Below are 25,344 nucleotides of genomic sequence, written 5' to 3'. Positions count from 1 at the left end.
TCTGCCTGTCTGATTATCTTCATCCATGTAGCCCCAGTTAGTTGTCAGTGTCAATATATGCCCATACATCCCTTTAGTCTTTGTTGTCACTTTTCTCATGTGCTCCCTTGGTGCTCTGTTTTCCTTGGAACCTGCTCCTTGTTCCTCTTGTTTGCAGCCTAATAAAGATGCTTTTCTGTTGTTGAATCTGCTTCATCCACATTGGAGTTCTCATCACATCAGTTGCAGACAGCTACCCATGTGTCGCACGTTTTTGGGAGAATGATTGATATTAACCCAGATATCATTTTTAACTTTAAAATGCCAGTGTCTGCCTTAAAAGCCAATCAATGCCCAGGATGTACTGTAATATAACACATTGGTGCTTGGACTCAACGTGACTGGTATTAGGTGATGAAAGTTAAAAGTCACTTTGCTTTCACAAAAAGAACCCACATATTTTGTGCCATGATTCAAGGCTACTAATTTTGACACATGATAACTTGAGAAAAATGCTTAAAAGGATAAAATGTAACTTGCACAAGCTGGTAATTCAAGTTTGCCGTGCGGTGCGGCCCCGAGTCTTACTGTGCTGCTCTGTTTGACACAGGTCTTTAGGCAGCTATGGAGTATTGGTCATGTTAAAAAATGATTTTTCAAATAAGAATAGTTATTTGATATAGTTATTACTTAATTTCCATAAATTACTGAGTTTTCAGTCATTCTTTTTCTTGTAAGAAGGAACATGTTTTATTACTAGAAATACAAAAAATTTGTATTTATTATGATGGGAAATTCACACATTGTTCATATGTATATATATATATATATATATATATATATATATATATATATATATATATAATGCCTCAGAGAAATCTGACCAAGCCAAATCTATTCAGGTAGGTGAGCTTAATGTTCATCTTAAAAAAACGACAAACAAAAAATACTTATATCAAAAACACAGTCAGAGTAAGTTGGTATTAACCCAGTAGCCTCGTTAGCGCCTTCTTCTTTCATAGAGACACTTTCCCCTCATTGATGGCATCATATAATTCATCAGTGACAGACTCATAATGTCCAGCACGACTGTTCAGAAAATAAATCTTTTCACTCGAGTTTTGTGGCTTGTATCCTTCCTTCTGCAGCCGTGTCTTCTGAATTTTGAAAGTACCTGTGAACAAGATAAAATATATATATATGTAGTTTTTATGTAATTTTATAAAATCACATTGCCGTTTGAATGTTTTTCCACTGATGTTCACCTGTAGTGTCAACAGACGGCATGAGCCGAAGGAAGACAGGGCGTGCGTAGGAGGGCAAAGCTTTTTGTACAGCGATCAAGAATGCATCAAGGTCCAACTGGTTTCCCTCCTGAGCTATTGCTGCCATACCGGCCTTCCCTTCCACACCTGAACACAAAAAGACACAGAGTATTCATCGGCTTTTGAGTCTGTTTATTTGCCTGAAATGTGCAGATGAAATAACTCATTTCATCTATACCTGGCACAGACACTCCATAGACGGCAACATCGGTGTGTCCCAGTAGTTTGCTGAGGACTCCCTCCACCTCTGTCGTGGAAACGTTCTCCCCTCGCCAGCGAAAAGTGTCGCCGCTGCGGTCCATGAAATACATGTAGCCATAATCATCCATCACCAGTATATCACCTAAAGCACAGACAGTGACAGAGCAATAAAATAATCATCATTCTGATCGCTGAAAATGAATGACAGTCGTGAAAAAGAACGTATTCACAGGACTGGGAAATACTAAGATACCCTTACTGCTTCCATAGGAATTAAGGAAATAAGCAGCAGCCAGATGCTTTTTAATTTTGAAAAAGCCAAAGACTCTACAGGCTTTAGTCAGCATGTTAATTAGATCAATTAGAAAAAAGACTGAGCAAGTATGGCTAATTTGTAAAGGTTACCAAACAAAAACCCTCTTCTCTCTAAAAACAATATGACACAGCTTAGGTTTGCAAAGCTGCATCTGAACAAACCACAATACTTCTGGAATAATGTCCTTTAAATAGATGAGATCAAAGTAGAGATGTTTGGACATAATGCACAGCACCACTTTTGACTACAATCAGCTGTCAAGTACCACGGTGGAGGGGTGATTTGGGTTTGTTTTGCAATCACCGAGCAAAATCACTGCTCTTTAAGGCCATCTGTCTGACAACTAAAGCTTGGCCAAAGGGCCGTCATTCCAAGCACACTATTAAGTCTGAAAAAATCTACAAAAAAAGGAATCAAGGTGTTGCAATGGCCCAGTCAACCTGATTGAAATTCCATTGTGGATGTTAAGATAGCTGTAAATAAACCAATGAACTGAAGCAACTTTGTAAAGAAGAGTCAAAATTCATCCAGAACAATGTGAGAGAATGACAAAGTCAGAAAATGACTACTTTCAGTGAGGGTTGAATTCCCAATTCATAAACTGCTAAAAAAAAAAACAAAAGCTTGCTCCTCACAATGCACCATCATCTGGCCTGGAAACTGTCGTAGCCACTACATGTAGTAAAAACTATAAACAAAGGTAAAAGTTCATATGTACACCACATCTGCGTCTGCAGCTTTCTTTTCTGGATACCTGTGAGATGAAGCATGTACGATATTGAAAAGCTGGAAATCAAGAAACAGACAGTCCATCATTATTATTCTGACTAACGTTAAAGAGATAAAATAAAACATGCCTGAGACATAAGCAGAGTCTCCCATCTTGAACACATTGCGAGCGACTTTCTTTTTGGTGGCATCCTGATCAGCATAACCGTCGAATCTTCTGAGCGGATCGGTGTGGTTGATGTGTCCCACTAACATGCCCGGCTCTCCTGCAAAGATGAAAGATGATTTTTGCAATTGTTTACAACTGTTTTGTTTGCCTTTTTTCTCCCTATTGTAGCTTTGCATGTACATATGTGTGTGTGCATGGTGTGCATGGTGTTACCTGGCTCACAGGGTATACAGAGGTCTTGTGAATCCCTCAGTAGTTCTTTGCTATCCTGCTGCACCCTGACCAATCTGATGGGATAAAAATTTGGTAGGATGCGACTATTGAAGCCACACGCCCCGACCTGGATGTGCAAACATACAGTATAGCAGGTATGTAAAAAAGATGTTGTCTTTTAAATTCTTTAGCCTCCTAAGAAATCAGTAAAACAACATCCAGGTAAGGATACCTTTCCATCTATGTTGAGCAGGCTGCAGTTGCACTCTGTGGCACCATAAAATTCCCCAATTCTTTGGATTCTGAATCTCTTGACAAACTCTTCCCACACCGAGGGACGGAGTCCATTACCGATGGCAACACGGACCCGGTGACGAGCCTCTGATTTTCCAACAGGCTGGGCCAACAGATAACGGCAGATCTCTCCTATATACTGGATTACCTATGTGTGCGCACAGACATAGAGGTACAATTACACACTAAAACTAGAACTGGCTCAAGAAAATCAATAGGACATCTGCCCTGTGGCTAGGCACAGTTATTGCACCAGTGTGTACTCACAGTGCAGTTGTGTTTGACACAGTCATCCCAAAAGCGACTGGCTGAGAATTTCCTCCTGATTACAACAGTCAAACCAAAGAGCAAACACTGCCCTAAACCCATGATGTTCCCTGTAAATATCCACATGAACACATGAGCACATACAACAAGGATTCTGTGAAACAAATACTGACACTCCCAGTCAACCATGCCAGCCATTTGAACAGTGTTAACACTTGTTTAAAGCATGAAAGGTGAAAAGCTTTTCAAAAGACATTTAGACATTTATTAAAATTTCACTTTTGAATATAGCTTGATTTAGCCTTGACAGGTACCAGTAGACCTCTTTAAGACCTCTCATTAAAGGAAAATTGCTCAGTGGGTAAACCCAAGTCCTTGATTTCAAATTATGTTGAAGTGAAAAACTTTGTAATAACCTAAAGATGATAACATTTGCCCTTTTTTTACTTTTACTTTTGAACCAAATTTAAAGAATAGGTTATTCTGAAAGGATAGACTGGACTTGCGCGTTAACTGTTTGTAGTGTTATTTTTTCCCCATGCGTTCTGTGCTCCCCGTCATCATGTTTACTGCTCGCCTTCATGTTTCAGTCATATGTAGCCTATTTTGTTTACTTTCTGTTTCACACTGAAGATTAATTTTCTCGTGTTTCTTATTTCACTTTTCGTTGCTGTCCCTCCTTTGTCATTATCTACCTGTACCACCTCTACCTGCTTCCTGTCTTCTCTTGGTGTGCATGTCTGTCCTTTGTCAGTTTATTGTCATATTGTCTGTCTGTTCAATGTGGCTTTATCTGATATAAAGCATGTTGAGGTAGCTGTTGTTGGGGGGTTTGTTGCGCTGTCGGAGACTGATTGCAAATAGTTGAGCCAACTGGTTGCCCAGAGATTGAGCATGCAACACCCTCAACTTTGGACAACCACTTCTGGTTGCAAGGCAATTCCACAGGTCAATTGATGGGGCCAACCTGCCTCTAAAAAACTGCTGTCCATCTGCAGTCACTTGCAGACAAATTGGGAAATGTTGCCAATAATCCGGTCTCATTAACAAACACAAACAGATTGCTAACAGTGAGTCAGTCTCAGCTGATAAGCGCAGCTTGCCTGCAGCACATTTCATTCAACTGACTGCCGGCTGGTTTTGATCAAGGTTTTCAAGCATCTATGTCATTTTGCAGCTAATCGTTCTGTAGCAACTGAATCACTATTTCTCGAGGAATTTCTGAATTTCTGTTTGAAATCTTTGAGGTTCTGCTGGATTCTGAATAAGTTGTTCACATGACTTTGTCGCCATCGTGATGCTCTAAAGTTGCCTTGAAGACAGCAAATGACTGAAACGACTGGTCCCAGAGTTAGTCCCTGACTGCAAGGCACCGAAATTGCAAGTTCATTGCACACAGTTGCAATAACTTTAGTCACGCTCCAGTCTCCAAACACTGTTTTCCTGAGTGTGACTTTAAGGTTCTTCTTCTTCTGCCCTTTTTGGTATGGATTCATGTTTTGTTTTCTCTTTTGGATTTTAGTATGTTTGGGAATTTTTGTATCGGCCAATAAAGTCTCACTTTTTGTTTATTTTTGCCTTCCTCCGCATCCTGCATTTGGGTCGCGCAACAACTGATGAGCCTTTACCAAATTTAGCCCAGAAAATAACATCACTAAATGTCCAGTGAGATGAATGTCTGGCTTCAGGAAAAAAAAATATTTTTAGTATAATGATGAGATTTGTAAACCTCAAATAGATTTGACCATTTATCAAAGCCAGTGGAAGCAAAAATAAATAGTTTTTAAAAATGGGGTAATATATTATTTTAAAATAAACATAATAATATAAGAGCTATGAAGAATGATTCTGATTATTATTATAATGACATCGTGCTTGTAAAGATGTGTAAGCGTGGGAAATCTTACTAGATGTTAATTTGAAATGTATTTTGAAATCATGGATGAGAAGAAACAGCGTCTACCTGCAGAATGATAGAGAGGAAGGCAGTTGTACATGATGTCATCAGGACGTAAGCCAAAAGAATGAAAACCAAAGGCTGTGATGCGGTAATACCTGAAAAAAGAGAACACCAAACTAACTGACAGAAGTCATCATCATTACTTCTCTCATTATTTAAAGATAAGTAAGTACTTAAAGTGTAATTTTGTGACTGAAATGTCCTAGACATGACTTATAAGTAAATTCATGAAGTGTTATTAGCTGTTGATAAAGCTTCTTAGGTCGCTCAGTGGACTGCATCATCTTTGCAGATGTGTCCACAGATAAACTTACCGACTGTGCACCACTACAGCTGCCTTTGGCATTCCTGTTGTACCAGAAGTGTAGATGTAGAAAAGCCTGTCTGCAAATAGAAAGAGAAGAAGAAATTTCCATATTGCATTCGTAAAACCTTTTGACGGTGTTTTTACATGGGTGGCATGCACCGTGACGCTCCCGTCATTCTTTACATATTTTTTTGTTACTCTATCTGTTTTCTCTCCGTCCCATACAGGCTAATCAAGTAAAGACTTGAAGTGTGTCAACATAGGAATGCTAAGCAATAACAAAGGCAAAAACAATGCCTTTGTTAAAAATAAGAGAACAAATGCACAAAGATATAAACGATTGAATTAAACATGGCCAGATTTCAATTTGTATGCATTATATAAAATAAAAGATAAATATTGTTCATAGTCTTGAACTTTATAGTAACTTGATGATTTTTTTTTTTTTTGACACACACGTGGGCTAAATTAGAAAAAAAAATACGTAAGACAGCCAAATTTGGCAGCCAGCCATTTACTCTAGCAGGCAAAGACTTGCTAAGGACAAGAATGTGTTGCAATCAAACCTTGTAAAATGTAAAATGCAGCATACCCCTACCCACGTGCACAAATTCTACAGAGCCTCACCATTAAACTCTTTCCTTATCTTGTAGGGTGGTGGGTGTGTGGGTGAACGGGCCAGCAGAGAGTCCAAACTCTCAACCTGAAGCTCATCCTTGTCTTCCTGCTTACCAGTGCTGAACAAAACCATGCTGGGCTGCAACATGCTACTCACCTCTGTTACAGCTGGAAGACAATCAAGTGTGAAAAATGTAAAGCAGGCAAACCAGCACATGTTTTATTAGCTGCAAACAGATTATTCCACCTCTGGCCAAATAAGCTCTGTATTTATCTTATAAATAAAATATATTTAGTTCCCACCTCCAGTCATCTCTGATCCAAACACCATCGCTCGAGCTCCAGAAACACTGAGACAGTGTAGCAATGACTGCTGTCTAAGGTTGTAGTTGATAAGAGCAGCCTCCACACCTATCATAGCAAAACCCAGCCATAAAGCTGCCATTAAAGGCTGACTTTCCATGTACAAAGCCACCACATCACCCTCAGTCCAGCCCTGAGCCAATGCCCAGTGGGCCACAGCGTGGCATCTCTCCTGTAGCTCTCTAAAACTCCAAACCTGAAATGAAATGAAAACGTAAAATCAGACATCTTAATTCAGTTGATTTGCTGTTTTAATTAAGGAGCTATTTTTTCTTTCTATTTGTTATTCTTGATGAGACCTCACCTCTCCTGTGGCCTCATATATCAAGGCGGGCTTGTCTGGGTGTTGTGTCACTACCTGGGCAAACAGGGCAGGGATGGTTCTTCGGTTTCGCTGATGGTGATACATGGAAATTCTCACTTTAATTATAACAGCTAAACACCTTTTAAACACAAAGAAGAGGAAAGGAGAACAGTGAAGGGCATTTGCAAACAGGAATGGATCAGCATAGAAGCAAATGTGGGACAAGCCCATGCAAACTACCTACTTACATAAGGTCTCTTTTAACGGTATGTAACGCTATATGAATGTTCTTCCAAGATCCCATATGGACCAAGCACAGCCCTAGCCCCACCAGCAGACTGCAGAGCCAGGGGAAGGAGCGCAGCCACACAGCGCCCAAACAAATGAAGCTCAATATGACACCGATCTTTCGCTCCATGATCTTATCTCTGAGAATACAAACAATAACTTCAGGCACAAAAATCATGAAAATACACTCAACTGAAATCTCATGAGATGAGGCTTACCTCTAAAAGATTCTTAATTATGATAGTCCAAGAGAAAAAAAAGGATTCAGTAGCAACAGTGTGCTGTGAAGAGTTCCTCTACAAATCCAAATAAATGTCAGCTTCACTGTTAAATTGAGTAACAGCGCCAGAAGCAGCTCAAAGAGCTGTCAGATGTTTGCAAAGCCAGAGGTGAAATGCCTGATAAGAGGCAGCACACAGCAGAGAGTTGCACAAGTTACAACCCATGCAGTTCCTGCGTCACCGCAGAGCCAGTGTGAATTACTCCTGAATCAACGCGCTGCGGGTCCTGTTTATAAAATCAGAAATGTGTGATTTCATGAGGAAAATTATTTACTGGGTTCATGCATACGCACGATTTCTTTATCTGAATAATTGTATAGTAATTGTATATTGTAATTCTTTATCATTAAGTGTATAGGGCTTTTTAAAAAATCATTACTAAATAGATGTCTGTGAAGGTTCTCAGTCATCCAGGTCATCGTAGACTAAGGAGCTTGGAAAGAAAAGCGTCTGGACTCAACTCAAGAAGTCCAGACGCTTTTCTTTCCAAGCTCCTTAGATTACTAAATAGATCATTTTGATTAAAGCCGTTTTCAAAGAAAATTTTTAAAAACTTCCTTTAAGAATAAAAAAGACTATTTGGATTCACAAGCAATATAAAAACTATGCTTTATAAATCATTCCATTCCATGAAAGGATAGATGGATTTGGAATTTACATCAACAGCGACTCGGTCCCGGATAAGCGGAAGAAGATGGATGGATCAACAGGTCAATTCGTGGGGAAAAAAAGGTGGCGTGTTACTGATTAATGCTAATAAACCACAATATTCTCTTCAGATGAAATAGAAGCTTTAATAAATCTTATGGTGCACATTCTTCAAAGAAAACAGTACCAAATATAAACAGAACAAAGTAAAAAAATAAGTTCATATAACTTACATTCACAATACAACAAAAAAAGCATGTAGCTATTTTCACATTGATATCCATAGCATTGTATGAAAAAAAGGTTTGATGGCCATAAAAGTGCAATCACACTTACCAACCGAAGAACAGGGTAGATGTTAAAACCAACAACGAGGTGACTCTAATATATTTCGCAGTAAGGATTAAGACAATAAAAACAATCGAAATGTTTCCTTATATTAACATCTTTGTCACTTTTTGTTTTTTCTGTAACTGGAAATATATTAAAAAGTTTATTTTTACTGTTCAGGATCTGTAAGTGAGGCTGGTGCACTGTGTGAGTAAAGAGGTGCGAGATCATCATATTTATCATCATGGAAAAGTGCAACAAAATAAACAAATTCAGGTCTGTACAGCTCCCATCGCTTTAGTTTTATAGTAACTAAGAGTGTGTAAAGGCACATTGTGACAGCTCATAGGCTTAAACACAGTTTGCTTGCAGGAAGTTGCAGGTTTATCAGTAGGGTGGGTCTGTTTTTGTGAATTACCCACTCATTTTGGGACAGATTTAGAATTTCAAGTTCACAATTTTGAGAATAAAAAGAAAACCCTTGAAATATGCACTTGGGGTGGGAAGAAAAGGCTCAGTTGTTAATCAAGGGCGAGTCTTTGAAAATAGCCACAAGTAATTTTCTGAAAAACCACTTGTTTTGTTCGTAATCAAAGAAGCAGACATAAACTCCTTGCAAGAACCCACATGGGAACAAGGGGAAACTCAGGGACACTTCATGGGTAATTTGCATCATTGGTCAGCTGTTTCCGTTGCAGCCTACTGTTAAATAGAGTACATGGAAACAAATATTATGACAGTAACAAAAAACGTTCCCACTCTTATATACAAACAGCCATTTATGCAAAAACAAAAATACAAATATGTAAAACAGAACAGTTTGCATGCTCATTTTTTTCTTGTAGCCTACATAACATAGACTTTATTGTCTGCACTGAAATAAATATTAACATAATTAATCATTTTTTATGACTTTGAAAGGAATACAGCTTATATTATTTCTGTGATATGTTCTGCATGAACCAATAAGCCACTCAAGCAGCTTCACTTTCACGCTCCTGAATAAACACTTCTAATAGCCGGCTTTTTCTTGCCTGTGACTTTAATGACATTTTTTTTTAACTCAGTGATAAAAATCAGTCATTACCAATACGCCTTGAACTGCAAAGAGTGCTACAGCACACAAACAATGAGGAAAATAACCTAATTCAAGAGGTAAATCGGACCTTGCGACCTTGTGAGTAGCAGACGATGCTACAGGATTGAGCTGAAATTTGGTCCCATTAATATTACGTTACCTAAGAGGAATAACCTGTGCTTAAGAGGTCACGATTTCATTTCTAACTGTATGATGTGGCGCTTTAAAGTCAAGCTATAAATGCTTGCTATCAGTACCTAAGAATGACATTTTATTTTGATATAAAGGATTTTAAGAGGACTTGGATAAAACTAGAAACTATAGTTTAAATGTAAATCTCCAAGAACCCCTTTTTTTCTTTTTTTCCCAAGTCACCGAGTGTGGGCGAATCTGCCCACAACCCCCAGCATTGTGTAATCATTTAGTGAGTCACTGCTTTAGACTTCACCAGAATCAAGTTTAAATGAAGAATTGCTGTAGGTGACAAAATAGGCTGAATGTGTGATAGCCATTAAGTCTTTGGAGGACAGCATAAACTTGAGCTCTTCATATTTGTGATTCTCCTGTTTGCTGCCCACTCTTTGAACCCTAAAGGGAGACAAGCCACACAGTTAGAAACAGAGTAATTTAATCTGAAAAGCTAATAATTACACATCCCTAGTAGATTAAAAAGTACCAAAGTGCTACCAGTGAGAAAATGCAGTTCGTTACTTTCCACTTCAAAGTGTGCTTGTGACCAATGATGATATCCAGGGGTATTATTGCATGCTTACTTGTGATTGACTGCTGGAGGGATTTGTGGTGCTTAGGTCTGAATATCTCTTCTTCTGTGACGTGCAGATACAGGAGAGGAAATTGGCATATTCCTCTCTCACCTACAGAGGGCAACAAAACATTAAGAAACAAATCTGTTTTGGCACCTCGCAATCTGACACAATCTAGCGTGTTTGTCACTGCTTTTGCACTTTTCATTGATTTTTTTTTAAATATACATTTTTATGCTGTTTTAATTTCTGTCTTAGCATCATGTCCACATGAAGCTTTACACAAATATACTGTATTCCTACCTGTTTGGACAGCAGACAGTGCATGATGAAGACCAGTGCGCCCTGCAGGCTGTTGAAGATGGTGAAAATGTACGGAACCGCAACAGGGGGATCCTCTTGAAACAAGAAGACCCCAGATACCCACATCAGACCCAGAATACACATCTGGGCTACAGCTGTCACAGTGAAAGCTCTGCAGACGGAAAAGAAGGATGGGACAAAGGGTAAGTCGATAAAGATTACCGGAGAATGGTAAAGGTTGCACACGGATGACTCAGTTACTACATCAGTGTTTGGAAAGCCCCATTAAAAGTGAAAGAACACAATGAGACATGTGTTCTAGGCAAAGCAGCTACAGAACAGATCATTTTAGTTCACTTTGCTGTTTGCTGAATGTATGTGGAAGCAGAAAAGCCGAAGGCTAATGATAAATATAAAAGAGAGGCTAAAAGAGGCACTCTTAAAAAAAAGTTTCTGTCAGTTTACTCTGTATGGCTCCTTTGTTCTATTTATTTATCCAGCCTAGCTCAAGTTACCAACTTAGCCAAGAATCCATTTAGCAAACAAGAGGATCCGAAATGTGAAAAAGAGGCTTTTCTTCCACTGACAGAAAGTGTTGGATTATAATTTAATGCCTTCTGACTTTTTCTCTACTGAAAAAAACATCTCGCTCTCTTGTTTCTGGCACAAGAAGTTCACTTTCCCAACTCCTTGGACTGAACTACACATCATTCATGATCGACTAGCAAAAGGAAAGAGGGATTCTTTTTCTTTTTAACTCTAATGTTTTTTGCAGCTATGAGCAGAGGGTCCATGAGCTAAGTATGAGCATACTGTAGGTAGACAGGCGAGACAAAATCCATTAACAGGAGCCCATCAGGGAGCTGTCACAACTAAGAAAACATTCCCTCCATTTTTTCCCCCTCACAAAACGTTTTCTTTCTATCAAAGCAATTCAAAGTCCCGAAGCTGCCATATTGAATCTATATATTGTACGTTTTATAGTTACACAGTTTGGTCATGCAGTGGAAAGGGTTACACATTCAAATTAATACACAGACTGACTTAATTTTGTGCAGGTTGGAGAGGTCTGGGTTGAGGCTGGCAAACTTCTGGGCAAGTTTCCAGACGGTGATGATAAAGAAGAAGACATTCACAAAGATGACTAAGCACACAGGCCCGAAGAAGCTCCAGACGAAGCCGTCATCCGTGGATAGCCAGCAGCTACGTTTAGGAGTGATAAAACACACGTTCACAACAGGATGTTCTTTGCTTCACTGAGATAGATAGCATTAAGTTTACGTAACCTACTGATGTCATTACTATGAAGCAACTGTAGAAACACATGCACAGACAACCCTTCTCTGTTCATCACAAACTATTTATTTTGCTTTTAGTTACTGGAAGACTTTTACTAGAAGACTTACTGTTCTTTAGTGCCGTATCCGTTTGGTCTGGCGCAGGCGGATATAATGACGATAAACAGAGGCGTCCCATAGCCCACAGCATATAGGTAGAGGGGCCGCATGGTGGCATTGAACACCAGAACAACCATACGGTACAGCTGCACCCCTTCTAACAGCATCCAGGTGAATACTGCCAGGAAGAAGAAATGGAGCATTGCTGCAACAAACCTGCAGCCACCCTGTAATGTAAAAGGACACGGAAAAAGAACATGTCAGAGAGGAGAAAGCATCGCTCTATCCCTGATCGCACAGCAGTCAGCTGCTTGCAATGTTTATGTGAGTGAGAATTATTCACACAAACATTTTCCATTCTCCAAATTTAATTAAGACCACATGATTAAGTAGCTTAGTAGCATTTTACATCTTTACGGCCAATGTATTAACGGAGCAAAATGTACATAAAACATCACAAAAACAGTACCACAGCACCAGTTCTGCTCCAATCATATGGACAAGCTTAGCAAAATACACCATTTTAGCATGTAACGCTTCACGGTCATAAGTCAAAAGGCAGACATCAGCAGTTTTAGTTTTAGTCTTAGTATAGCCATTGCACTTCAGGGTGAGGTGTGCTCACTAAGTGCTCTTGTTTCATTTTTGCTTATCGGGAACCTTCAGTCATGTGATCTGTCTGAAGGAGAAGAGACTACAAAGTAACTCTTGACAGCTGTGAAAAGCACAGGGTGTGACAAATCAAGCCAACAGCAACACTTTACCAACACTTTAACAGTGGCCAGGCTTGGCTGTTACTTTGTTGCTGTCAGAGTTAACCACAGACAATTCCTCGGTGCATCTCTGCTGCTGAATCCCAAAACCGATCAATAGATTAACAGAGCAAGAACTAAACAAAAGCATCGGGTTAACCAGCAAGCTGCTACCTTGTCTGCATTATCAGGTAATTATCCACTCGCCCTAATTATCACAGTTTGTTATCCATGTATCTGTGGAAGCTTATCAGCTCAAGGACACCCTCTCTCAGAGTTGGCAGATGCTCCTGGCAAGGCTGAAATCCGCCCACGGTTTCCTGAGCTCATCATTGTTTACAGTTAGTTTGTATTACTTCCATATGCAACATATGAGCACTGAAAACAATCTAATTGTTAATGAGACAAATTATAAGTGGGTTTTTGTACTTTTGAGGTGTTAAAATATCCAAAAAATGGCATTTTACACTTGCTAGGCAAGGTACTGTTCTCTGGTAGTATCCTGAGCTGCCACCCTGCCTCAGCAGTACTTACTCTGTTCTCGTTCAGATACAGGTCTTTTCTTATTATTGCATTGGTTAGTTTATAGCTGAGCTGCTGTAACAAGCCAGTGTGTCTGATCAAAATATATTCTGTTCTTAGTCAGATGAATAAACGACAGCATTAAGAGGTAAACAAGCCTTCGTCTCTTTTTGCAGAGTCGTGATTGTGTAAACTACACAATTCAAACAATCACAGTTCAAACAGTGAAGTGTAATTAAGTGTGACTGCAGTAGGTAATGTCAGCCAACATTATTCCAATTAAAAATGAGTCCACAGACATCTAGAGGCATTTTTAGAGGTACTCACAAAGTCAGTAATGGATGAAATGGCATTAACTACAACTAAATGGGAATAATCAAGCAAAGCACATGTTTCCTAAAACCGTACTTCTGGCTAGCACATGTGGAATAGGTTAGGTTATGGGTATAGAATCTGATTCACACTGAAGTTTTCTTTGCAACAAAGTTCCCTGTCCTCATTTTTGTAATTCTCTGCTTCATTCTGAGCCTACTCCAACAATCTGTCTGTGAAACATTTTCACAGACAGATTATTTTTAAAAAGTACATTTTTTCCCCTTTGGAAAACCCACAAGGGTATTCTGCTTTATCACGTCAGAAGGTGCCGTTTGAGATTTATTTCTGCAGGAATGCTCCAGTGTTAAAGTGAGAAAGACTCTGCTTCATAGCATGTATGCAGAAAGATAAGTATCGTGTGAAGAAGTTGCATGACACTATATGACAAACTAGTTAGTCACATTAACTATGATTTGACCCACATTCTATAGTACAGGCCATTAGCTGCGTGGTAACAACAACATATTGTTGTTACTGCGAAATCTGGTGAATTTGCATATTCTACTTAAATAATGTAGAGCATGTCACATGTAGCTTTTTTTTCCTTTTACAAACGTACCACAGGTTCAATTTTAGAAATGCCAGCCAGGAAGATAAGATCAGCGATGAAGAGGCAGATGCAGAGGTGCAGGTGGATGGTGGTGCGGGTTCCCTGTATGGAGCGGCAGAACTTGAAAGTCAGGATGCAGAGTGTGAGACACAACAGGGAGATGGTCAGTCCTATTTTAGTCACCAGCTCGAGCCCATAGGTGTGCTGGAAGAGAAGACAATAAGTGTGAATGTGAGTGCAGCTGGTTACCAGTGAATAACATTTTGTTGCACATTTCTTTTCAAGATCATAAAATAATTTTACTTATAAACTTATAAAGTAATGCTATTCTAATAGAAAATGATTTGTATTTTATTGAGGTATAAGTCATGATCACTGATGACCTTTACCCTATGTTTTTAGAGATACTGTTCTCCCATGTCTTGGGAATTAGGGGACAACTGACATCCATCAGAATTTTGTTTTTTTTTTATCAAGATATAGCATTAGGTTTAGGGTCAGGGTCACCGATGAGGTCTTAAACCTTACATGGTTACACTTTTTTAAGCAGTTTCTTACCTTGATGGGGTGAAGAGCCATGAGCACTGCAAAGCTGCTCAGATGGTTACATGTACATATGGTGTGTGAGGCATTGGAGTCCTGCTTAGAACAACCATCTGTGGACCAGGCCCCTGTCTCGGTCCAATATGCACAGATGTAACTCACGTTAGGCGATACCTCTATGTCCTAAAACCAAAGCAAACATGTCAAAGACGCGATTTATGTTTTATCTACATCTCTTGTTCTTTTACTAATTCTTTTACTCCTCATGTTTGTGACTGTGATGCTCAAAAGAAGTAAATGACTGATTTTAAAAAGTGGATGTGGCACAGGTGGGATTACCTCAAGATGTCTGAAGGTGATGTTGACAGAGCGGCTCAATGTTTGAGTGGAAGGATTTGAGACCACCACAGATACAACTTTAGAGAAGACCTGGTAGGAGGGCTCTGCTCCATTTTCTTCAGATCCTTTGACCATCTCGAAAGACCTGTTCACAGAGCTTTCAAGGTTTTTGTAGCTCAACAATGCAGCCACAGCAAAACCTGTAAAAGATCCTCAGAATATTAGAATATTATAAACTTATTATGACTTGAACTGGACAGAAAGGAACTGAGATTTACCAGAATATTTTCCCGTCCCGGCTGCTGTTGCCCAGTCTGTGTCCAGATAAGCATACTCGCTGGACAGACGAATTTCTCCAGTTGGCCGAGTCGTTCCTCTTTGAACAGCAATCTGTGCATCTATTCAAGCAAATCACTCATTTCAAATCATAACGCACTTTGCATCCTAACTATTAGTTCCCAAGATGGAAATCATCAAGTTCACTAATTCAAAAGTGTTACCTATCCTGTTGTTCTCCATCTTAGTGTGCTTGTTTTTTAGCTGAGGCCCAATGAATAAAATCGATTCCTCCACAGTAGTGAGCAGCTCGCTCACACTTTCATCGATGTTCAGGGTTCCAGGAGACAGGATCGCATCAGTCTCTGTGAAAAGTTTCTGTCACAAATAAAAGACACAGAGGGGGGATTGTGAATACTGTGTATGCATTTGCCTTTGGTATGAGTGTATGCATACTTGTATCTTTTCCTAACCTCCAGTAGCGCATCTCCATCAAGCTTTACTTTACTGCCAGTTCCAGACAGAGCCAAACAGCTGTTTCTCATCATGGACATGATGTTTGCCAGGCCCCCGAGGAACTGGGAGACACATAGACAGAATAAAGACACTATTCAGCCTGCCCTATTCTAAAGTTCATGTATTTTGAACCTTGCATGACCATAGGGTTGTCTAGAGGAGCAGGTCCTACGTGGTGTGCCAAAGCAAACTGGTGTACTTGTGTGCGAATCCAGGTGTGCTATGAGATTTTTTTGCCAGCCAGATGTTATTGTCGCAGTAAATAACTGCATAAAAAGTTGTGACACTGCTAACACAAATTTCCCCTAAAAAAGATAAATAAATAATATCCTGGCTCTTCTAATTATATCTGTGATTGTTCCATTATGCTGATCATGATCATAATTTTATTTCCACACTTACCTGTTTGGGTTTTTTCCCAGCACTGAAGTTATCGCAATCGAGTTCTAGACAAAACAAAGCATTAGGTTATCACCACACAAGCTGACTGGGATTCTTGGCTCCAGCATGAATAGAGTGTGTGATAAAAAATCTCACAGTAAAGGAACAAGACTATGCAATGTGCTGGAAGACATAAGCCACAATCTAGATTCTTGAACTGATAAGTTCAGACAGAAAGTAGATAGAGTGTAGAGTAAGCCCTGATATCAAAAACGAAACTGAGTCCCAAAAGATAAAAGAAAGCAAAACCACAAGCTGCATGACTAAGAAGGAAAAAAATGGACTGTACTCAGGAAGGGCAGTGGATGAAATTTGGTTTTCTTACTACTTAAACAAACGTGGTGGTGTAAAAGATGGTCTGCAACTAATACAGTGACATCTTTGTCGGGAAAAATTGCAAAAATGCAGCATAGGTGTGTTGCCTAAAGTGAAGAATATGAGGACATAAAAGCTGTGAAGTGCACTCGTTTATAGGAAATAACAAAAAAACTGCACACTTACTTGAGCATGGTGTCTTTTCCACGCTGTAATTGGTGTATCCATTTGAGCAGTTGCACCAATAACTCCCAATAATATTCTTACACTCTCCATTGGGTCCACAGAGCTCTTCTTTATTGTCACTCTCTGTGCACTCATTAAGATCTGTGTAGGGATATAGAGCAGAGGCATAGGTAATGGCTCATGTTCCTCAAAAGTAATAATTTTGATTACAGAAACATCTCTGAATACAGGAGGAATTGGTCCATCCTTCAAAAGAATAAACGTCTCTGAAATGTAGCTACCCGCACAGTCATGTGACTTTTATAATGCTGGTAAAAGGATCTTAAGGGAAGAGTTAAACTTTTCCAGCAAACGGTGTTGTGACATCTTGTCTTGTATTTTGGGATCACTAAGTTCTACTTGCAGGTTATTGCATGTAGAACTCACAGGAGATTTCTTTAGTTTAGCTCAGAGGACACTGTGTTATAATGTAAAGGGCCTATAAGACTATCAGCACTGGCAAAGTTTTTGTAAGCTTTCATTTTCTCTTGCTGGCTGGATGCTACTGTAAGCCTGATCTCCCGCTCTCTCCTCTCTCTCTTTTGTGTCTTTTTGTTATTGGAGACAGATTTGATTTCCTTATTTTATGTTGAGCTTGTTTGTACTCAATGGGTGTACAGATAAAGACACCTGTGAAATGTATGAAATAGAAGAACTTGACGAGAATATTCAAACCCAAATTAGCAAATTTGGGGGAGCCTAATTTTAATATATTCAACTCCATGCGATACCTATGGAAGCCCGTTCTCACCACTAAAAAAGAAAAGAAAGTATCCATTTTAAGAGAAGTAACTCAAAATTTCAACTTATTTTCTCAAAATATTGAGTTATTTTCTCAAATTTTTGATGTATTAACTGGAAATTTTGAGAAAAGTAACTTGAAATTTCGAGTTACCTCTGCCAATCATATACCGCAGAGGAATGCGCACTCAACAAATTGGCGCTTTTGAGAGTGTGTTTGCTGATTGTAAAGCTATGTGATTCAGCTAATAACACAAGGATTTCACCATCAGCCACGCCGAAAATACTCAGCAATTTGTGCATTCATGACTGGCAATAGTACTGGTAGCTTAGCTGTAGCATTTGTAGCTGAGAGCTTCAGCTTCCAGGTAACAAGGAAATGACGTCATTCACGTAGATTACTGATTTGCAGCGCTAACTCGAAATTTCAAGTTACTTTTCTCGAAATTTTGAGAAAAGTAACTTGAAATTTCGAGTTATGGATACTTTTTTTTCTTCAGTGGCAGAAACGGGCTTCCATAGATACCACTATCTGAACCCTACACAATTTTCCAGTTGGAACTCTGGCTTCAGTATTCTGTAATTTATACAAAGACCATTATTAAACATTCCAGAATTCACATTTTGCCTTAGATATCAGATCTCCTCATCATGATTACTGCTTTTATTCACCACTCCAGTATGTTCCCATAAATAAGAAAATTGTGTATATTTTAATATTTGCTTTAACTTCACTATTCACCATGACTTAAAAACACCTTTATCATAGTGATTTTTCAAATCACTTATTCCTGTTTGTGTTCAATAATCTACACCAGAAGCCAACCACCCCACATTCAACAATTTTAATCCATTTATTCTTCAAAAATATAACATGGAAAACGTCAATAAATAAAATATCTTCTTGGCACCACACCTCTGACTTGTAAAACAATACAGGTAAATACCATCTGGTTGGTTAAACAAGTATAACTGAGTTTCAGGAGATAATCCCAGATCTCTAGCTTTAGCAAACAGACTATAGTGAGCTTTCCAAGCCTGATATCTGTTTTTAATATTACACACTGTTAACAATGGTGAGAGCAGACTGGAGAAATGCATGTCACACACACACTTACCTATGCACTGTCCCTCTGTGAAGTTAACCTTTCTTGAATTGTGAATGAATCCATGTTGGCACTGACAGTAGTAGCTGCCAATTGTGTTAATGCATCTTGAATGTTCCCCACATATAGATCGATAAACTAAACACTCATTTGTATCTGTAGATTTCAATACAAAATCATAAAGCATAGCCATCAATAGATAATAAAGCACAAGATTAGGTTATCAGGCCAATCAGTCAATCACACCTCATTTAGCCTAATTTTACTCTTTTTGGAACAGGACCGCTCAGGTTGAACTGATGACACTACGTACAAAAAAACACCATTCACCTTCACAGCTGCTTCACTGTTGCTGTTAATGACAGTGAGATAGGCAAAATGATGGCTACAATTGTATCTCCCAATTAATTTTTTAGCTTATGAGAGCAGTTGTTGACATTATTGTACTCACTGATCTCTGAAAAAACACACCAAAAATGGTAAGAGCAAGCTGGAGAAATGCATGTCTCATACAAATTTACCTTGGCACCTTCCCGTTGTTGCTGTGAAGTTAACCTTGTCTCTCTGTGGCAAACGGAATCCATGTTGGCACTGACAATAGTAGCTGCCAATTGTATTAAAGCATCTTGAATGTTTCCCACATACAGATGGATTTTCTGAACACTCATTAATATCTGTAGATTTAAATACAAAATGAAAACACATAACCATGAGTAGATAGTAAAAAATAATATTCAAGTTTTTATTTTATTTTTTTTACAAATGGAAACATATTATTTCAGTTTAAAGCAAACTTGGTATCTGTCTTATTAGATTATTTTCTTAGCGTCATATTTCTTTAATTAGCTGCTAGTATTTGAAATGATCTAACAATTTAAAACTCCTGTACTGTTGTTTCTAATGTAATCCTCCATGGACGTGAGCTAAACATCCTAAAATGGGAAAAGAAATAAGGAAGAATGCCATTAAGAAAGGCCACTTCCCTATTAAACTATGCTAAGAGTCCTTGCATAATGGTAATGCCATGTTTGTCTGAGAGTTCTTGTTTTGAGAAACGGCGCACAGAAGCAAGAAAATGTCGAAGAAGAGTCAAAACGATAAGTAATGACAGATTTACCAGTGCAGTTTTTGATAGTTGTGTTTTGGCTAAAGCCAATTCCACACTCCAGAACACAATTTCCCAGTGCACATGCTAACCCTGTGGAGAAAAAGCAAAAGAAAAAAATGTGATTAAATTACAGATCTTATTGAAAATCCATCTTCTGATATAAAGAGAAAAAAAGTTTTAAATAAACAAATTGCGAATGTGAAGTTGCCATGTAATATTCTGTGTCTTCAAAAAGTTTACTTCATTTTAACGTCTCTGTTTATGTTCCCATCTACAAATATCCATCACTTGTACTCTTACATGCTAACACACTTTGCTAAGAGTGTGAACTAAGCAAACAGAATTATTTGCTTAGTTCTCAGTTTTGCAAAAGTCATTATGTTTCCTCCCTCAGTTAGCAATTTGCACACATGGTGTTTAATGCTCCCGGATCCTTCTTCTGTTTTTCCCTTCTTCTACCATAATGAGGCTTCTGTTATTTCACAATGAGGCTAAACTGTCCCAGAGTAATGCCACAGGCAGTGTTGCACAGTGAACAGTGACAGAAATGTGAAAAAGGCTGACTTGTTCTTGTTATATGATGAAATAACCACAGACAGAAACAATACCTGAATTTTTTTAAAGACTAACCGCATGCTCACATGCAGACGACTCTACTGACCATTGAGCACATGTGCCCTAGCTGTATGACTCATACACATTTTTACTCTCTAGCTTTTAATTGTGTTTTGTTTCGTTCTTAGTGTGTGTTTGATCTACTTGTTTTTAAATGTGCTTATAAATAAATTGTTTGATTGATTGACTCCTCTGCCTTTTCTGCCATCTTTTGTAAACTGCATGTCTATTTTTCTCTCTCTGTTCCTAGAAGTACATTTTGACTTGATAGACAGTAAATACTTCCTTCTGTAAACTGTTTCAGTTTTGTAAACACAGTAAGGTTATCTTTTCGCTAAAGGCCTTACTGTGAGAAGTAAGAATAAAGGGGATTTTTGAGTTTGCTGGAAAAAGTCCAGCTTTTGTTTGCCTTTGGTTACAGTAATAGCATGTGAACAGAGACAAGGAAATTAATCATGCAAGACCTATTTTGCTATACTCGTGCAGCATCTTTTTTTAGAAATATTAGTTATTTAAAAATATTGTGATTTGAAGAAAAAACAGAGCCTCGTATTATGGTCGAAATTATTATGTTTGAGTGCTGAACTAAATTGCTGGCATTTGGTGATATCATTCATTCAGTTATTACTAAGACTTTAGCCCCTATCATTATTGTTAGACAGGGTTTTCTGTGGGCCACAGTTAATTTCAACTTTAAACCTATATTCATCTGAACTCTGTTTATTTTTAACCACAGCGCAAACATCTAGCCAAAATTGGTTGCAGACCACATATTCAGACATGTAGTATTCCTGTCTAACACATAGTACACAATGTTGACTTTTATATTTAGTGCTGTCACAAAAGATGTCTTAAAAAATGTCATGTACTTTTTAGATTTTCACCATCTTCTGAGGGGACTAATTGACCCTTTTGCCTATTATGTCACATTATCATTACTGAGCAGTTTGTGGAAGTAATGTTTATTTCATTCAAAGGCTACTGACCAACTTTTGACTTGGTCAGCACACGAACTCATTTTTTGATATTCCTCACAACCGAAGACCAGGGACCTTCAGTTTTTACAACAGTGGTCAACAGAGCTGCAACACTTGGGTGATATAACAGGATGTTCGACACATTACTGGTTTCATGTTAACAAAAAACGAGTTTTGCCACATATTGCGATAGCTCAACGCAGACAGGTTCGTAAGCACAGAAAGCGTGAAACTGTGATGCAAAACCCCCACAAAACCAGCAACAACAACAACAAAAAGTTGACCAAAAGAAGCAACAAATGCTGCAGTGGGCGATAACTCTTATTGTGCTTGTTTATGAAGCAGTGCTATATTGAGCATTGAACAAGCAACATTTTGACAAGTACAAGGAAAACAAATTGGCATATTAGCAACATGTTTACATAACTTTATATAGGAAATAAACATAGACTGTATATGGGGAAGGGATAGCTCAGTAGACAGCGTGTTGCCCTGTGAAGGTCGGGGGTTCGAATCCACTGAACGGCTACCCTGAGGTACCCCTGAGCAGGGTACCGTCCCTACACACTGCTCCCCGGGCGCCTGATTGGTGGCTGAGTGAATGGGTTAAATGCAGAGACAGTAATTTCCCCACGGGGATCAATAAAGTATACATTATTATTATTATTATTATATAAAAATCGCAGCAGCATTGTGATGTCACCCTCTCTGCACTAAATCATACTTGTTATTAATCTCTGGCTCTCTTCCACAGCATGTCTTCTATCCTGTCTTCCTTCTCTCACCCCAACCGGTCACGGCAGATGGCCCCGCCCCTCCCTGAGCCTGGTTCCGCTGGAGGTTTCTTTTGGTTAAAAGGGAGTTTTTCCTTCCCACTGTCACCAAAGTGCTTGCTCATAGGGGGTCATGTGATTGTTGGATTTTTCTCTGTATATTATTGTAGGGGCTACCTTACAATATAAAGCACCTTAGGGTGACTGTTGTTGTTATTTGGCGCTATATAAATAAAACTGAATCGAAATGGATTGAATTGAATTGAATTGTCAAGTCTTATTCTAAAGCTTTAAGCTGACCATTTTGTCTGTGGCCACCTCGGCCCGCTAAAACCAGATGCCATTGTGCATATGACTCAAACCTCAGTGACTCTTGTCTTACATCAGCTACTTCTCAGTCACAGGGCAGCCATCCTGGACCCTGCACTATTATTTATTTGGCTTTAATAGGGACCAAAATGTTGAAAATGTGAACATCAAACTCTATTCAGTAAAATCTGAAGCCAGCAGTTTTAGAGACAAACACAAGTGTTCACTGGGATTATAAATCAAGTGAACAATGCAAACACATTTTCTCATAGGTTTCTTTAAAATCGAATGTATTTCTGCAGCCAGATGCATCACCCTGTGTTAGGTGTCTTTACTTTTCAGACCTGTACTCTATTAACAACTTTTATACACAGTCTATGGGTATATTAAACTCGTTGCATGGTGTTTGTTAGTTGATGATTGTTTAGTACGTTTTAGATGTATTTATCTTAATAAAAACATGATCTCATTAAAGAATATTGTACAGCGTCTGTACAAAGATGACATAAAATAGAGTCAAGTGAGCTTCTGAAATCAGCCTACATTACATGAACCATCACTTCTGGTGTACCACTAGACAAACCAGAAGAACTAACACGAACGTCATGCTCTGATGCATCTGCGGTTTATTCAAACAAGACTTGAAGATTCCTCTTACGGTGAGGCACGTTGTCTGCGACCTTTGCATATTACTGCTGACATATGCAACGGTCTGATTGAACAGCGATACTGGATTCAGGTTCAGGGTTTCTGAGGATGTGGCGGTTTTTCTGGAGGTTTTTACTTGACGCCAACCAGTCTGACAAGCACAACCCATTCAATAAAAGCGAATTACCTCAAGAAAGATCTACTTAGAGTTCAGCTAAGCTTCATTTATATAGCACCTGTTCGCAAAAACAGTCACCTCAAGCTGATTCATAATGTAAGCTAAAAACCCCGGACAATCTGACAACATAACCAAGCACTTAGCGATAGTGGGGAGCAAGAACTTCAACACCAAGAGACAACTGGTAGAACCAGTGATGTGTAACGATCAACCGCACTAGTTACGGGTGAGGGAAAGGACCATAGAGACCGCAAACAACAGTCAAGAAACAGAAACTGGGGGGAAAACACAAAAGAAAACTGTTTGACAGGGTTATGTTACCACTGTTAGCTAGAATGAACCTAAATAACTTTTAAAAAGAAAAAAGTAATAATATTATATTTTCGAGTGACAAACTTCGTTAATATCATGCTGGATGGATTAAAATGTTCTCTAATTCTTGAATTTTTAATTTTTTCTCTTTTTTGCCCATGTCTCGTAAAATTAAGAAATTTGTTTTATGTACCCTGAACTTTCCCTTCGCACACTCCTCGTCACTCATTTCCACACACACACAAGGTAAAGTCATTTTAAAACTTACCAAGCAGAAGTAGTTCCTTCCCAAATCCCATGCTGAATAGGAAAACAGTTCCACGCAGAAGTTTACTTTTGAACTATCGCGACTATGAATGAAGTGAAAATCTGGTGGCTGTCCGCTCACAAGGTTCAAGAAAAAAATTTCAGGTCCATAAAAATCGAAAAAGTATCTGAGTGAAAAAACAAACGCTGATCACTGAAAGGAAACGTCCTTTTTGTACAAGGTATTTTTACTTGTGGGGGGAAAAACAAGAATGAACCTTCACCAGCTTTCTTCCTCCCTCAGATTCAGACTTTCAGCCTGGGCATGGCTCACGCTCCACTCCCTACCCCTCGCTCTCTCTCGCGCGCGCGAGACCTCTCTCTATCTCAGTCTCTCTCTCTCACACACACACACACACACACTCTCTCTCTCTCTCTCTCCCTCTCTCTCTCTCTCCTTTCTTTCTTTTCATTTATCAGCGTGGCCCTGTCTCCCTCACACTGCTCTTTCTTGCACTTTTCTTTGACTCTGTGTCTTTCCACATGAATACGTTTCTCACACTGGCACATATCACATTGCTTGCACACACAACCCCCCTCTGTCTACACCAGCTTTCACATTTCCCCCTACGCTCCAGTGGCCTCTATTTCAGGAGCTATTCACATGGGAGACAAAGGGGGGGGGTGAAGAGAGGGCGATGACTAACACTCAGCCTAAACAGCTGCTGCTGTACTTGAGTTTTGCCCGTAAGTAATCTTATATCCGTTCCCATTCTCCTCCAAGTCCTACTCTGCTCTTCTTCTACATTTTCTTCTTTGCCTGCTCAGCATTCAGCCCTTCACCCAGTTCCACTGAGCCCTCTGCATTTTCTCAACCCCCCCGAGACTGCGAGAAAACAGACTGGAGACAGATAGAGTGACCTCTGTTAAAATGAAATCCACCACACAAGCATAATGCTGTGGTTCACAGAAAATAGCAGGGGTTTGACAACAGCTTTACATTTGATAAAGGCATAAATGCTTTTTTTTGTTAGAATTAGTCTCTTACAACTGAGGGCCCTTGCAAAGGTTACACCCTCTCTCATCACTTCATTTCATCCAGGCTTGGTTATTGCAATAGCCTTTATTTGGGCATCAGCCAGGCTCTGCTTTCCCATCTGCAACTTGTCCAAAATGCAGCAGCTCGACTCCTAACGGGCACACACAAACAAGACCATATTTCCTTAGTTTTGGCTTCCAGGCACTGGCTCGCAGTGTGTTTTACAATTAGTTTTTAAGTTTTTGCTTGTCTTTTAATCTTTAAATGGGTTAGCAGCTTCTTATCATTCTGATCTGTTAACTAT

The 25,344-nt window shown here is 39.0% G+C and overlaps 2 protein-coding genes across 3 annotated transcripts; both read right to left on the bottom strand.

Moving 5' to 3' along the window:
- Positions 1-742: 742 nt before the first annotated feature.
- On the bottom strand, positions 743-7,710 carry LOC116310615 (long-chain fatty acid transport protein 1-like). Its single transcript, XM_031727481.2, has 14 exons — positions 7,552-7,710; positions 7,294-7,473; positions 7,046-7,184; positions 6,682-6,937; positions 6,388-6,546; positions 5,768-5,837; positions 5,457-5,548; positions 3,494-3,603; positions 3,165-3,374; positions 2,933-3,059; positions 2,679-2,816; positions 1,483-1,647; positions 1,245-1,391; positions 743-1,153 (listed from the first exon to the last, which is right to left on the bottom strand). Exons 2-14 carry the CDS (start codon positions 7,461-7,463, stop codon positions 996-998), a joined length of 1,941 nt encoding a protein of 646 aa, XP_031583341.1. The 5' UTR covers positions 7,464-7,473; positions 7,552-7,710; the 3' UTR covers positions 743-995.
- Positions 7,711-8,394: 684 nt separating this feature from the next.
- LOC116310613 (adhesion G protein-coupled receptor E5) lies at positions 8,395-24,536 on the bottom strand. Of its 2 annotated transcripts, XM_031727479.2 has the most exons (17): positions 24,024-24,536; positions 19,953-20,033; positions 19,357-19,509; positions 18,848-18,991; positions 16,950-17,090; positions 16,410-16,453; positions 15,965-16,069; positions 15,716-15,869; positions 15,494-15,613; positions 15,216-15,415; positions 14,892-15,059; positions 14,343-14,537; positions 12,144-12,361; positions 11,782-11,940; positions 10,738-10,909; positions 10,444-10,545; positions 8,395-10,258 (listed from the first exon to the last, which is right to left on the bottom strand). In XM_031727479.2, exons 1-17 carry the CDS (start codon positions 24,052-24,054, stop codon positions 10,217-10,219), a joined length of 2,229 nt encoding a protein of 742 aa, XP_031583339.1. In that variant the 5' UTR covers positions 24,055-24,536; the 3' UTR covers positions 8,395-10,216. The 2 variants fall into 2 exon arrangements, with proteins under 2 accessions (XP_031583339.1, XP_031583340.1); XM_031727480.2 differs by lacking the exon at positions 18,848-18,991 and having other exon boundaries at positions 24,024-24,533.
- Positions 24,537-25,344: the final 808 nt, after the last annotated feature.

The sequence above is a fragment of the Oreochromis aureus genome, linkage group 6 (genome assembly GCF_013358895.1).
Source record: "Oreochromis aureus strain Israel breed Guangdong linkage group 6, ZZ_aureus, whole genome shotgun sequence".
Lineage (NCBI taxonomy): Eukaryota > Metazoa > Chordata > Actinopteri > Cichliformes > Cichlidae > Oreochromis > Oreochromis aureus.
The sequence above is the reverse complement of the archived record's forward strand: the minus strand, read 5'-3'. Positions and strand labels throughout refer to the sequence as shown.

Coding starts and splice junctions, on each gene's coding strand:
- LOC116310613 (XM_031727479.2), bottom strand. CDS start 24,054: ATGGGATTTGGGAAGGAACTACTTCTGCTTG. Junction 20,034..24,023: donor GAAGGAACTACTTCTGCTTG/GTAAGTTTTAAA, acceptor TTTTCTCCACAG/GGTTAGCATGTGCACTGGGA. Junction 18,992..19,356: donor AACAACGGGAAGGTGCCAAG/GTAAATTTGTAT, acceptor TGAAATCTACAG/ATACAAATGAGTGTTTAGTT.
- LOC116310615 (XM_031727481.2), bottom strand. CDS start 7,463: ATGGAGCGAAAGATCGGTGTCATATTGAGCTTCATTTGTTTGGGCGCT. Junction 6,938..7,045: donor TATATGAGGCCACAGGAGAG/GTGAGGTCTCAT, acceptor ATTTCATTTCAG/GTTTGGAGTTTTAGAGAGCT. Junction 2,817..2,932: donor CTGTATACCCTGTGAGCCAG/GTAACACCATGC, acceptor TCATCTTTGCAG/GAGAGCCGGGCATGTTAGTG.